At 30.2% G+C, this 14,857-nt stretch overlaps 1 protein-coding gene and 1 long non-coding RNA gene across 3 annotated transcripts; one reads left to right on the top strand and one right to left on the bottom strand.

Moving 5' to 3' along the window:
* LOC112701992 (UPF0481 protein At3g47200) lies at positions 1-4,519 on the top strand. 2 transcript variants are annotated; one of them, XM_072198600.1, is made up of 4 exons: positions 153-179; positions 294-343; positions 3,006-3,805; positions 4,140-4,519. In XM_072198600.1, exons 3-4 carry the CDS (start codon positions 3,038-3,040, stop codon positions 4,143-4,145), a joined length of 774 nt encoding a protein of 257 aa, XP_072054701.1. In that variant the 5' UTR covers positions 153-179; positions 294-343; positions 3,006-3,037; the 3' UTR covers positions 4,146-4,519. The 2 variants fall into 2 exon arrangements, with proteins under 2 accessions (XP_029144059.1, XP_072054701.1); XM_029288226.2 differs by having other exon boundaries at positions 1-179; positions 3,006-4,519.
* Positions 4,520-5,480: 961 nt separating this feature from the next.
* LOC140174187 (uncharacterized) lies at positions 5,481-7,048 on the bottom strand. The gene is made up of 2 exons (XR_011863404.1): positions 6,206-7,048; positions 5,481-6,016 (listed from the first exon to the last, which is right to left on the bottom strand). It is a non-coding gene; the product is annotated as an uncharacterized lncRNA (long non-coding RNA).
* Between the last annotated feature and the right edge of the window lie 7,809 nt (positions 7,049-14,857).

Genomic DNA, 14,857 nt, shown 5'->3' with positions numbered 1-14,857 from the left:
TGGTGATACTTGCCTTTGAGCATGAAAAAAATAAATATATAGGAGCATCCAAAAAGAAAAAGTGATATACTTACCTTTGTTATGTAGCTAAGATCAGCTTCTTTTCCCAGCTTCATCACTATATCTATTGCCATTTATTTGGAATTGTTGTCATCTAACACGACTTGTTTTTGTGTAAGGTTGTCTTTCCTATTCCTTCCATGTCATACAATGTCTTGTTTTTATTAGAAGTGTCTATTATTCAAACCACATAAAATAATGATTTCTGACAGAAAGTTCAATTGTTGCTGTAGCGCATTGAGTCAAAGGCGGGCAAGACTCTTATACATAGAAAGGCCGCAAGGTGAGTTTGTTTATTATATTATCTTGCAAAAAATATCTTTTTGTCTTTTCTACATTAACTAATAATATAGTAGTAATTATAAAGGTAAAGAAATAAATAATCATAAGGACAAAGATGAAGGTTCTCTCATAAGAATATAAAAATAAATAAATTAAATTTTTATAGAGATCTTTTGAAATTTATGTAACTATCTAATGTGATTCTTAAAATTTCAATTTTATTATGGTATGTCTTTCAGTGCTAAATAAATAATATTTTTGGTTAATTATAAATAAATATTATTTTTTATTATATATTATAAAGATGATAATGTAACTATATAGATAGATTATGTTGTATAGTAAATAAATTTGATGTTGAGATGGCAAATTTTTAAAGGACGTCGTAATAAATAAGATTGCATTTATTCATAGAGACAAAATACAAAGACAGAGATACAAAAACATTAAATTGTGTTTAATAGAAGAGACATGGATAGAGATAATGTGTCTAGAAATATTGAATTAGTATATTTTATATTTTTCTTAACTAAAAGAACACAAAAATAATAATAAGAGACATAACTTATTTTTTATTTTCTCTTTTATTATTTTCGTTAATTTTTTATAATTATATTTTTTATTATATTTTTCGTCTCAATTTTTTTTAATGAAAAAAATAGAATAAATTGAATTTTCATAATTTATTTTAGTTTATCACCAAACAGAATAAATACAAAATTTTGTATCTCTGTTCTTTGTCTTATTTTCAATATCTTGTCTTATTTTATTGTCAGAAACAAACGCAGCCTAATAGATTGACATGGTTCCTTCACATACTAAGTATTATTACATACTAGAATGAGACCCGCGCAATGCGCGGACGGTAAATTAATGATAGTATATAATAAATATTAAAAATGGCTATGTTTTGTAGAATTAAATTAAATGTGTAAACTAAAATTAAATTTGAAAGGTGTTTTATTTAAAATAATTTGTAGTACAAAAGATTTGGATGTTAGAGTTGTACAAAGTGACATTTTTATTTAGTAATTTAATTTTTGCATTTGTTTTAGTTGATGAATTTAGTTTTCTTATGTGGCGCTCGTCCTCCTTTTTCTTTATTGGTTATTATTAGAATTGTTGTTTTCTTCTTTCTGTCGAGGTTCTTGTGAAGGCATGTTCTTTATGAATTGTTGAGTTGTATGCACTTTCTATTATGTTTTGTTCCATCTTTGCATGCATGTATGTTTTTCTTCCGAAAATGTGTCTTGAATTTGTATGGTTTTCTTTCTTCTTAATCTCTTGATGTACTTTTCCAATGACACCTACAATAAAAAGAACAAAAATGTGTAGATTTTTTTTGAATGAGTTATTTTGAATAAAAATAATTGAAATTGTATAAAATAAAATTATTTGTTAGTATTTTTCTTTGACCCACTCTGTCAGACAATGTCTCAAGTGATGTAAATTCAAAATAGTGATCTTGGAAAATGTTTAAAATTGGATCTTTAATTTCTTTTACAGCAATTGTGAGTAAAAAATTTGCTTTCATTATACCTTTACAAATCATTTGTATCTTCTATTTTTAAATTTTTATAGTATAGACTTTTTTTCCCTACAGTATTAGTAAATTATAGTTCATAATTAGTTAAAAAAGAATAATGAATAGCATATTAAAAGAAATATATTTTTAACGATATTAAAATATAATTATATATAAAGTATTATAAAATAATATAAAAAATATAAAAAACAAAAATAATTAAATTATTTTTTTCGTAAATTCAATTTAAAAATATAATAAATATGTTTGTTTTTTACCTTTTCATCTAATATAATCATTTCTAAACAAAGAGACTCTTTTTCATTTGTGGGTGTTAATGTTTTCTATAGATAAACCATACGAACTTTGATAAATTAATTATCTTTTTGTTTGGTGATATTATCCAAAGAATGATGTTCCACTGAGTAAGTTTGAGATGTTGCGTAGTTTGAAAATAAATTTTTTGTGCTAAATTTGATGTTATTTAAAAAAATAGTGATAAGAGACTTATTAAATAGTTCAAATAGTATGGAATTTGAATATTTATAACGTAAAAATTATTATGATTAATGATATTATTATTACATTTGTAATATGAATGTTTATTATGTTTAATGAGTTATTTATAGAAATTAATAAATTAATTATTGGAGTTATAAATTTATTGTATTGTTTATAACGGTGAGATATAATAAATATATGGATATGAATTGAATGTCTTTGTAGGTTACAAATTTTTGTATATTTTTTTTTTACTAATTTGAAAATAATAGTTGATTTGGCGGAAACTGAGTGGGTAATTCTAATATTTTGCCAAGTAAGCGATGTTGCTGACATGGTATTAGTAGAAAGAAAAAAATATTTTAAAAGTAACGTAGGTAAACTTATGTATCTACATTTATATATTAAGAATAGATGTTTGATGTTATTCTGTAATAAATATATATTAGATGTAATAAGTATTTTACTATAGATATTACAAACATGAAATTATAGATGTTAACTTTAGATTATTGTCTCCCTAGCATTACTAATAATAATAATAATAATAATAATAATAATAATAATAATAATTGTATATACATATACAATTTTTTTGTCCAAATATTAATTTGTTGGGATCTAAACTCTATTTAAGAGTTGAAGAGATTCGAAACCAAACACTTGTAGATGGCGAATCCGAATCCTGGTGACGCTGCAATAATAATGAAGATTAAAGCAAAGATGGAGAAGGCATTGCCTTTCGTTACGGATGAATGCTGCATCTATAGGGTGCCTCATGAGATTCGCAAGCTCAAAGAGGATGCATACACTCCAAAGGTTGTTTCAATTGGTCCTTTTCATCATAGGGATCCAAACTTGCAAAAGATGGAGGGCCAGAAAACAATATTTTTCAAAGAATTCATTGAAAGAACCGAGACGAAGGACTTGGAAAGTTTTGTGAGTTGCGTGCAAAAACTGGAGCTAAAGGTTCGTGGTTGCTACTCAGATGACATCAAGCTTAGTGAGGAAGAACATGTTATGGTGATATTGGTGGACTGCTGCTTCATATTAGAGTTTTTACTCAAGTTCCATTTCCATCAGTGGCCAAAGCATGATTTTCTGTCACCTTGGTTAACGACCTGCGGAAATGATTTGTTGTTGATTGAGAATCAAGTCCCTTTCTTTGTTCTTGACAAGCTTTACAATCTAGCTTTTCCTTCTACCTCAAATCCTTCACTGTTAACTCTCACTCGTTATATCCTTCCTGATGGTATCAGTTCTGGTAATAGGGATGGGCTATCCTTAACCAATGTTGGTAGAATAGCTCATTTCACAGACCTAACAAGAAAGCTTCTGTTATTATCTTCTGACTTATCCTCTGAATGCTCAAGAGAAGCACAGGTAACACAGCTCTATAGTGCAACTCAGCTGAGGGAAGCAGGAGTGAAGTTTGAGGTAAACAAAGATAGTAACTGCTTACTAGACTTGCAACTTTCTGGTCATACTCTTAGAATTCCATTCATCAGAGTGGTGGACTCTACCGAAGTTGTTTGGAGAAATTTGTTAGCTTTCGAGCAATGTCATTGTATGGACAAAGCCTACCTCGCTGACTATGCCTTTGTCATTGATTTTCTTATCAACACAGACAAAGATGTGGATTCGTTGATTAAGAATGGAATAATTGAGAATTGGTTAGGTGATAGCATTGCTGTGGCTAAAATGTTCAATGGTCTTGGAGTGAACATTGTGACTCCAGATTTTAATGAGAAATATTATTGTATTCTTAAAGGCTTGAATGATTTCTGTAAGAAGCCTTGGAACAGAAAAGTAGCAACTTTGAAGCGCGACTACTGCAACACTCCGTGGAAGACGGTAGCTTCCATTGCTGGAATTTTTCTGCTTATTCTCACTGTTGTTCAGACAGTATTTTCGATCCTTCAAGTTGTACTCTAGTACTATATTAATGTTTGTGTTGTGTTGGATGATTATGTTAATGTTCAATATGGTGTGGCAGATTTAATATTATTTGTATTTTAAAGTAATTGAAATGTTTGTTATCAACATTGATAACCATAACTCATGTATTTATTGAAGACCACTTCATATGGTAGCTCCCTTTTCTGTAATTGTATCAGGTTTGAATGTGATTTTTTTTTATTATTGTTGTATTCTATAAGTTATTTACACGTCTTTATTACGAAGTTAGTATTCAAAATCAATTCGATCCTTCAATTTGCACATCAATCTTAATTTAGTCCTTGAAATTTTTATTATTTCTATTTAATTTGCAAATTTTGCGAACATAACTCATGTTTGTCTACTTTGAGATAATTTTCGACACATAGAGCTGGATGTCACATTAGACTCCGTAAAGCAATATTATTTTTGTTTTGGCATTCAAATAGCTAAAAAAAATCATGAGTAGTATTTATTGAAATTTTTTTTCCAAAACAAATGATCCGACATCGTTTTTAGACTTTGAACGGCAAAACCAAAACAATATCATTTTACAAGTTCTAGCAGGATATTTGTCTGTCCAGGTCAAAACTCCATTAACATTTGTGTATCGAAAATTATCCTAATGACTAAATGTGAGTCACAGTTTATAAAATTTAAAGACTAAATAAAGACAATTGAAACTTTAAAAACTAAATTGAAGTTTATGTACAAATTCAGAGACCAAATTGAATATTAACTCATTCAGACATCATGTTTTATCTTAAATAGAGCAAGGAATGCTTTTCAATTTCAATTGTACGATAAAGAATGTCCATAGACTAAGTCTTGAATCAACTTGAAAGTATGCAAACTACGAAAAGTAACAAGAAAAAAAAAATACTAACATTCATACAACTAAACCAGAAGTTAATATTATTAAGTGGATATTACCAATAGAGGATGTTACTTAAACATTGACAAATAAGTATTAACTGAACACCCACCATGATCTAAAAATTTAAAATATTTTTATATAAAATTTATAAGTTAATCTATAATTCCTAAGTATCTTTAATTTAGATTAAATATTTTGTCTACAAAAATCTAAATAAATGAAACACAAAATTATGCACGGGCAACGAAACAAATCTTAAAAGTTTGCAAATCTCATCCCTAATTAAGAGAAACAGAATAATAGAAACTTTTTTAATTTTCCATCAATTTTATATACATCACATAATGCTTGCATCATGCAAAATGGCTATACTGGTTCATGATGCAAGGCATGACAATTAGGTAAGATTCAAAATAGTGAAAAAAAAAAAACTGCCAACTAAAGCAGTCAGATGCCGAGACCATTGATTTTGGCCTTTTGCTTCCATCTTGGAAGTTAAATGTGTTGTGTTTTGGCATCACCATAACATAACACTTGAAACAACCCCAAACCTCTATAGAAATGAAAGGAGGAAAATAATAATACTATTTGAGGCATTATTTTTGCCTTTCAAACAAAATCACTAATTTACCAAATAGAGACATGGACTTCATGCTGTATAATGGAATGTTCTATTTGGCAGAGTACCAGTTTTGAGCACACTTGGCATCAACGGAGAGGTCCACTTTTAGAATGTTTTTTCCATGGAAGGGTTTGGCCATGCATTCTACAACTATGGCCTTTGCTACCTCAGCTGACTCACTTGGCCCTTCCAATATCACTTCATCATGAACCTGCTTTGTCAAATAAAAATCTTAGATACAAAGTACAAAGAAAGTTGCTTCATGGATATTGAAAAAGGATTCAGATTTGGATTAACATCAATAATACAAAGATAAAAAGGTTAATGTTTTATAATTGCCTATGACAAATATAGATATGCTGACGAGCCTCCTGACATCACACAGCATGAAGGACATTACCAGAAGCATTCATGAGAAGTTCCTCACACAGCATAATCAGCAATGAAGCCTGAAATACCATCTTCATCAAAATCTGCATCACATAAAAAATGAATATCTCTAACTACTTATAAAAGACCACCATTAAGAAAAACTTTGTAGAGCAAAACACAACTCCCTAGATAAACAAAAGTATAGAGCCAGAACTCAACAGATTCAACATCAACTCATTATTTCCGCTTGGAAACAGATTTCTAATGTCTTAATTTATTTTGGCTCAAACACTATTTGGTGTTTAGAACTTAACTCATAATTGGAATTTGAGCTTCTGAATCCAAATACTTGAAATGCCTATTAGAAATGGTGTGCCTTTCTAATGTTTGGAGTTGGTGCTCTAAAAACATGCTTCCTTTGGTCAATCCATCAATCTAGTTGCCTACATGGATTCATAATATTGCCATTGCATGTAATGATTGTAAAGGCCAAAAGAGATAGAAAGTAAACAATAGAATTAGAAGAGCTGGGGTAGGAATGAATTTGTGTGAAATCACCCGTTCCCCAGTTATAGATATAGAATTATACTGGAAAAGCAGGAAATTATAGAGCAGAAAAACCAAAGTTGTCATCTCTCGAAGAAATATGTTTCTTGATATTTTGGACAAAATTGGACGCTCTTGTAGACCCAAATATTAAGCTTCAACCAGATCAAAGAGATTTGGACGAAAGAAGATATCAAAAGATTTGTTTTATGCATTACATGTATTAGCAGAACATCTTTAAGACAGACAACAAAAGCAGAGAAAAGAACAGGTTGTTAGTGAAGTGGAGTTTTCAGATTCTATAAATGTCTGACAGGGGAAAACCTCTAAAAAATCACGAGTTTTACACCAAATAGAGGACAAATATCCAATTCTGCCCAAACTTTCTTGTCCACGTGTTTGCTATCTAATATAGTTATGCCCCAACCAAATACACCAATTAGTGGCACAGATAGCATACTACTGCAAAGATTTGGCTTCCTTCCTCCTCCCAAAACCAACTTAACTAAGTCAACAAGAACTGCTCCAGAGATCTAGAACACCCAACACATAAATATATAGAATTAGCCATAAAACAAATATTCAACTGATTCTAAACTAGCACTTATATTTAGTATTTCCATTTCACAATGCATGTCACACAATCCCAAATCAAATGCAGAAGGATCTCTTGTAAAAAGCATCAGCATAGTCTCTACATTAAAAAAAAGCAAATCATGAATGTCCCACATGGTACTGCTAAAAACCAGCGCTGTATATTCAAATATATGTTACTGTTATCTGAAAAAAAGGCCGCTTTGTAATTGAAGTGTTATAAAACAATTGTCATATCCAAAAAATAACCAGTTGATACTACTTTGTAATTCACAGACAAAATGTTGTTACATGAAAAATCTAATGTATGATAATTTCTTTCAACTTAAGAGTATTAAGCTTTTGCAATTTCCAACCCAAAAAATATATTAACATATTCCCTAAACCCATCATCATTAGCCAAAAAATAAGTTTCCCAAAATGTAGTGAGTTCTGTTGTTGGTTCCTAGGTCAGGGAGGTTGCCGTGTTCATCGGAGAGAGTGAGTCCAAGCTGGATGATTTTGAGGGCGTCAACATTGGCCTTCATGACTTGGTAAGTTTCTTCTGGAACAAGACTCAGGTAGTTCTTGTTGCGCGCAGGATGACTACGCCGGGGAATTCAGTGTCAATGGAAGCAAATCGATATTTGTCAATCAGGCTGCTTATGATTTGGAACTCGGAATCAGCGTTGGCAGTCCACACTTGCCTGATCACAACCGAACTATTGGGACTAGGCTCTAGAAGCGGCAGTCACTCCACAAACCTTGGCTGAACAGCACAATAAAAAGGCGAAAAACCAACAACCATGTACAGTGGCATCAGAAAAACTCTCGGTGGTTGTTGAAGTCGTTCTCGTTCATCATCAACCCTCGTCATTGTTGTATATATGGTCGTCATGCTCTTCCTGCAACTCTGTTAAATAATTATTAGGAACTAAAGAAAAAGATAGAACAAAGGAATGTAAATTGTGTGCTGTGTATGGGTGACTGGAAACGGTGCAGTACTTTTTCTTTGGGCGGGTTCGTCGAAGGAATGCTTTGAGGCTTGGGCAGATAGGGGTATGAGTAAGAAAAGGAGTTTGTTGCGGTGATGTGGTTTGTGTGGAAGGGTAGGAATTGAAAGAGATGATTTTCAACAATGTTATGTTTGATGAAGAAAGAATGAAACTTGATACATCTGTTTCCTGTTTGTGCTTCAAACTGGAACCCAGAGAGGGAGCAAAGAACCTTTCATGCAGGTGTGGACGTTGTTGTTTAGGTGCTGCCTTCTACTAGTTAATATTGAAAACTAAAATTTGATAATCAATTCAAAGACAACCAAATGTGAAGATAGATTAAAGGGTGCGTTTTGGTCTTTAGTCTTTAGTGTTTACCTACGTCCTGTGTCAAAGATATGTATGATTTATAGGGGAATATATGTACTTTTACTTTGAAAAAAATATATATAAAATAAATCTGCAACACATCACTTAATTATAAACACATACTTAATTGAGAAATCAAACATTCGCGACGAAGATATAGGATTCAATACGAATTTAATGAGTGAATGAATAATATTGAACATACATCTTATATTCTTTAATGTGAACAATGACAACAATAAATATTTATATTTAGTAATTACAAATTGAATCTTTTAGATTTTATAGTTACTAGACTTAATTTGTTCTGATTTAATTTAACACAAATATAATTATTTGATCTATTCTATTATTAAAAACGATCGTGTGAAAATATTTGAGTAATTATTATTCTATTTTTTAAATTTAATTTCATTGCAAGAAATTCATGCATAGCTTCTTCTATAATTAGTATCCAAATTAAACATCATGTTTTTTTTTTGTGACTAAATAAAAAAGAAAGAAAAAAAAAGAGACAAAACCAAATTAATTGGCTAGGGTCATATCTAAATCTATTAGATGTTAAACTCACTCCATGGTTGGCTTCAATTCGAGTGAATGTCCGCGACAGAAGCTGCTGCTTTACCCATACAATCTGCAATACTGTTTGCAGTCATTTGAATTAAAAAAATAGAGACTCTCCAATTCCAATTCATAACCTCATGTATATGCTTTGCCAAATCCTATTTCGGAATATCCTTACCAAGTATTCTTTGGTTTATCAAGAAAAGAGTTTCTAAACAGTTTGTTCCACAAATAACCTCACGAAATCCACTCTCCCAAACAAGAAGTAAACCTCTCCAAATTGCATACAATTCAGTCAAAAGAACACTGCACACTTCGACTTTTCCAGTGCAATATTTCAACCAACATCCATCAGGATTGCAAATGATACAACCAAAACCAGCATAACCAGAAGGAGCAAACCAACTAGCATCACAATTCAATTTAACAGAATGAACTGGAGGTGGAACCCAATACAAACAAAGTGAAGGAGGAGACAGAAATTGATGCATAACAAAAATAGTGTGAAACTCCCTTACTAAACTACGAATCAAACTCACCACTTTACTAGCACTCTATGAATCATTTATATCATCAACACCATGTTCTATCTTAAAGAAAACAAGAGAAGCTTTTCAATTTCAATTATAAGATAAAGAATATTACAAGAACGAGAGCGGTTAATATTTATATTGTGTATTTGAACACTTTGTGGAATGAACTAAACAACAGAATTTTCTTCTGCGCTTCTTGTATTGCTTGCTACTGTATTTTGCAAAACAATGGCGAGCCTAGTTAAGTATCAAAGTCAACTTTAATTTGGCCTACAAACTTTTTATAATATAAAAAGGTTTAGCTTTAAAAATATTATGATAAAGCATTCGGTACCCCATAAGTTGTATCATTAAACTCTATCGCGAGAGCTTGAGAGCTTCTCATACCTTAACTACCTTTTCATACACGGTGGTAGGGATGTTCATAAAAAAACTAAAATGTGATTAATTGGTTAAAAAATTATAACCACATTTTAATTAACTAGTTTAATAAAATAATTTTAAAAATTATATTCATATTTTTTAAAATTGGTTAACTAAGACCAAATTAAAAAAAATTCGGTTTTTAATAGGTTAATCAAAACGGATTTGGATTCTCTAAAGTTTGAATTTCACTTTAGAGAGTAAAGTGTGATCTTCTACCCTTGAATAATTTCTCTTTCATATTTATTCTTGGTCCCACCTATGAAATCAATGGTGAGAGATCACACTTTACTCTCTAAAGTGAAATTCAAACTTTAGAGGATCCAAATCCAATCAAAACCAAAACCAAATTAAAATCAAAACCTAATTTAAAAATCAAATTACTTACTCTTTCTTTCTCTCCTTCTCCCCTCTCTCTTCCCCTTTCTCTCTCTTTCTCTCTCTCCCCTTCCCTTCTTTCTCTTCTCTCTCTCCCTTCTCTCTCTCCTCCTATCTCTCTTTTTTCTTTCTCTCCCTCCTCTCTCTCTCTCATTTTCCTCTTTCTCCTCCTTTTCTTTATTCTCTCCTTTTCTCTCTCCCCTTCATCTCTCTCTCTCTCTCTCCCTCATCTCTCTATTTTCTCTTCCTTATCTCTTTTCTTTTTTCCCTATTTCTCTCTCTTCTCCTTCTCTCTCCCCCTTTCTTCCCCATGTCTCTCTCTCACTCATTTTCTTCTTTATCTCCTCTCCTCTCCCCTTCTCTCTTTCTCCTTCTCTTTCATTATCTCTTCCTCCTCCTCCTCTTCTCTCTCTCTCTCTCCCCCATTTTTTCCTCTTTCTCTCCTCCGTTCTCTCCCCTATCTCTCTCTTTCCCTTTCTTCTTCTCTCTCCCCCTCTCCCGCCTCTCTCCACCTCGTCTTTCTTTCTCTCTCCATTGTCTCTCTATCCTTCTCTCCCGTTTTCTCTTTCTCTCTCTCTCCTTCTCTCCCTTTCTCTTTCTCTCATCCTCTCTCTTTCTCCCATTCTCTCTCTCCCATATCTCTCTCTTTTCTCCTCTCTTTTCCCTTCTCTCTCTTTCTCTCTCTCCACTCTCTTTTCGCTCTCTCTCCTCTCCTTTCCCTCCCCTCTCGTTTCTTTTCTTTTCTTTCTTTCTCTCTCTCTCCTCTCTCTTTCCTTTTCTTCTTTCTCTCTCTCTCTCTCCCATTTTTTTCTCCTTCTCTTTTTTTCTTCCTTTTCTCTTCTTCTCCTCTTTCTTCTCTTACTCTCTCTTTTCTCTTTCTCTCTCAACCTTCTCTCAATCTCTAACCTTCTTCTATCTCTTTTCTCCTCTTCTCTCTAAAGCAAGAGAGAAGAGAGAGAGGAGGAGAAGATAAAGGAGGAGAAAAAAATGAGAGAGATAAGAAGAGAGAAAAAGGATAGGAGAAAGAGAAGAAGAGAGAGAAAGAAGACAAAGAGAGAGAAAGAGAGGGGAGAGAGAAAGAGGATGGGGAGAGAAAAGAGAGAGAGACAGAAAAAGAGAAGGAGAGAGAAAAAAGAGAGAAAGGGAGAGAGAAAGAGAAAGGGAGAGGAGGAGAGAGAGAGAGCATGGGGAGAGAAACGGAGAGAAGGATAGAGAGACAGAAAGGGGAGGGGCAGAAAGAGGGGAAAGGGAGAGATAGATAGATAGAGAGGAGGGGAGATAGAGAAAAGAAAGAGAAGAGGAGAGAGAAAAATGGGGGAGAGAGAGAAGGAAGATAAGTGGAGAGATAGAGGAGGGGGAGAGAGAGAGAAATGGGAGAGAGGGGAGAGAGAGAAGAAGAGAAAGAGAAGGGAGAGGGAGAAAGAGGGGAAGTGGAGAAAGAGAGATAGAAGGAAGAGAGAATAGGAGGGGGAGAGAAAAAGAGAGAAATGAAAAGAAAGATATAAGAAAAAGTTACTCGTATCATTTAGAAATAAAATTATTTATATTAGAAATTTTTTTATAGAAAATGATGAAAAGAGATAAGAAAGAAAAAGGAGAAAGCAATGGAAGGGATTTCATTATTTACAAATGTTACTCGTATCATTCAGAAAGAAAAAAATTTAAATTAAAAATATTCAATTAAAAAGTTTAAAAATTTGAATTTTTGTATGTAAAAATATTAACTTTTGTGTAAAAATTTATTTTTACATGTAAAAACGAATTTTACAGTATAAAAACCAATTTTTTAGTATAAAACCTAATTTTTCGATGTAAAAATCCGTTTTTAGTGTAAAAATCGATTTTTATATAAAAACCGTTTATTTTTTTAAAACCAATTTTTGCTTTATTTATCGATTAAAAACCAATTTTAAATTTTATTAACTGATTAATAATCAATTTTATCATGTAAAACTAATTTAATTAATTAATCAATATTATATTTTTTATTAACTAAAAAATTGATTTAATTTTTAAATTAACCAAATCATAAACACCATACACGTTGGCTCTGAGGGCTCTGATACCATAACAGAATCCACGAGTGTGGAGAAAGAGTTCACAATCTATTCTTGTGTTACAAGTAATGAACAGAGGAATGAAAAGCTTAAACTAATAATCAACAGTTTGACAATCGAAGATAGACATAGTCAACATCTTTTTGTTACATCTGTTAAATTATTATAAATCATTATTCCTTGGGTTGCGTCTCATTTTTTTTATACAATATATTATATTTTTTATTATTTCTTCATATCCACTTATAATAAGTGTTTATAAATAATTCATGCGAAAATAAATTTATAATAAATTTTATTATAATTTAATATTCTTAATTAATAGATAATTTTATATATAAACTAAAGAGACAATATTTAAAGTTATTTTATATAATACAATATCCATAATTTCATGTATATAAATATGTAATTATATATTTATTACATCTAAAATTACATAATTATTTTATCAATAATTAATAAATGTTAAATAAAATAATTTTAGACCGTTTGAATTGATTTTTAATTATTTTTCAAATATTATTTAAAGAAAAATATTAAAAGGTCATTAGAATTTATTATTTTGACCATCAATTAATTATCAATGTTTAAAAGTATAAAATAAAATATATTATTAAATTGCTAAACTAAAAAAATTAAGTTGATGACTAAATAATGATAAAAAATAAAAAATTCTAATAGACCTGACATTTCTCTTATTTAAATTAATAACCCAAAATCCACCAATATTTATTTTGGACTTGTTTTATGGTACATATATACTTGGCAGTTTTCAACTTCTTTTCATAGAGTTACTATTTGAAACTTAGAAAAATAAGATCTCTGGTGATGAATTTCAAATTATTATTCACGACATATATATATATATATATATATATATATATATATATATATATATATATATATATATATATAAAATTGTACTATTTTATTGTTTTCAGTATAATACTTTATTCATGCATGCCTTTTGTAATTTTGTATTATTTCAGAGATTATGAGCAGACGACAACTAGAGCTTCTGCAAAAAGACTGGAATCAAACAATTTTGTATTATTTCAACAATTGAACCTCAAAAGCGCTGCTAATTCTCAGTGTTGTTCTGTTATCCAAATTTGGTAGTAGGTTTTAGGTTTATGTGTTTAAATAATTCTGGTATTAAAATTTTAGTCTCTATTTTTAAATTAAAATTTCAGTATTTTAGTATTTCTAAAAAATGAGTATACAGGAGATAAAAAATTTTAAAGATAAAGACTGAAATTTTAATAATATTTTATATCTAAAATATTTTATTTTAATTAATTAATTCTAATTTTATCTTTTGTGTAAATTAAATTAAAATTTTATTTTTATTTCAGCTGTCTCTTACTTTACACCAAATATAATACTGAAACTTATTTCAATTTCTATTTCTTAATTGTAATCTCTCAACTTCTATATCTTTTCTAAACGCTATCTTTTGTCTTGAACAACGCATCTAAATCATAATTTGATTGGATCTTTTGATTAATTGGGGTGTTAATTTATAATTCAGTAATCATCATAATCTCATAGGATTGGAAATTGGATAGTGAATTAGTTAAATACCGTAAAAAACTAGAGACAAATTAACAAATATTAGCTTATCTCTCTATTAACCTAACTTTGTCTCCTTTTATGTTCCTCTCTTAAAAATAGAATTTAAACGCAACTTAAAAATCAACAATATAAAAATAAATTAAAATAAAAGAATAATTTAATTAATTATAAATTATTGATACCTAACTAAACTTTGTCTCCTTCTTTAGCATTCATTTCTCTACCAGTGTCCGACTATATGAAATTATCAATTTCCTTCAATAATAACTATCTGCAACCACTTTTGAAGTCTTTCATCGTACAAATTAAATATTGATATAGTTAGAGTACGTCCCACCACATATATGAACATTTAATGTAAAGAGAGTGATAAGAAACAATGAAAAATTGTCGGTTCATTTTCAAAAATACTCCATAAATAATATTCCATAATATAAATCCAAAAAATTAGTCACCCCAAATTATCCCTATGTATTTATATATTTTTAGATTTTTTTTCATATTTTTCAATAAAATAATTAACTACTAAAATAATTAAATTTGTCATTGTTGAACCTATAGCGCAATAGAATGCCTCTTTTTGTTAGAATGAAGAGCATTGTTAAAGATTATAATATTTTGAAGGGTTAATAGTGAAATTAGTTTTGGAAGGATAAGATATTCT

The sequence above is a fragment of the Arachis hypogaea genome, chromosome 7 (assembly GCF_003086295.3).
Source record: "Arachis hypogaea cultivar Tifrunner chromosome 7, arahy.Tifrunner.gnm2.J5K5, whole genome shotgun sequence".
Lineage (NCBI taxonomy): Eukaryota > Viridiplantae > Streptophyta > Magnoliopsida > Fabales > Fabaceae > Arachis > Arachis hypogaea.
The sequence above is the reverse complement of the archived record's forward strand: the minus strand, read 5'-3'. Positions and strand labels throughout refer to the sequence as shown.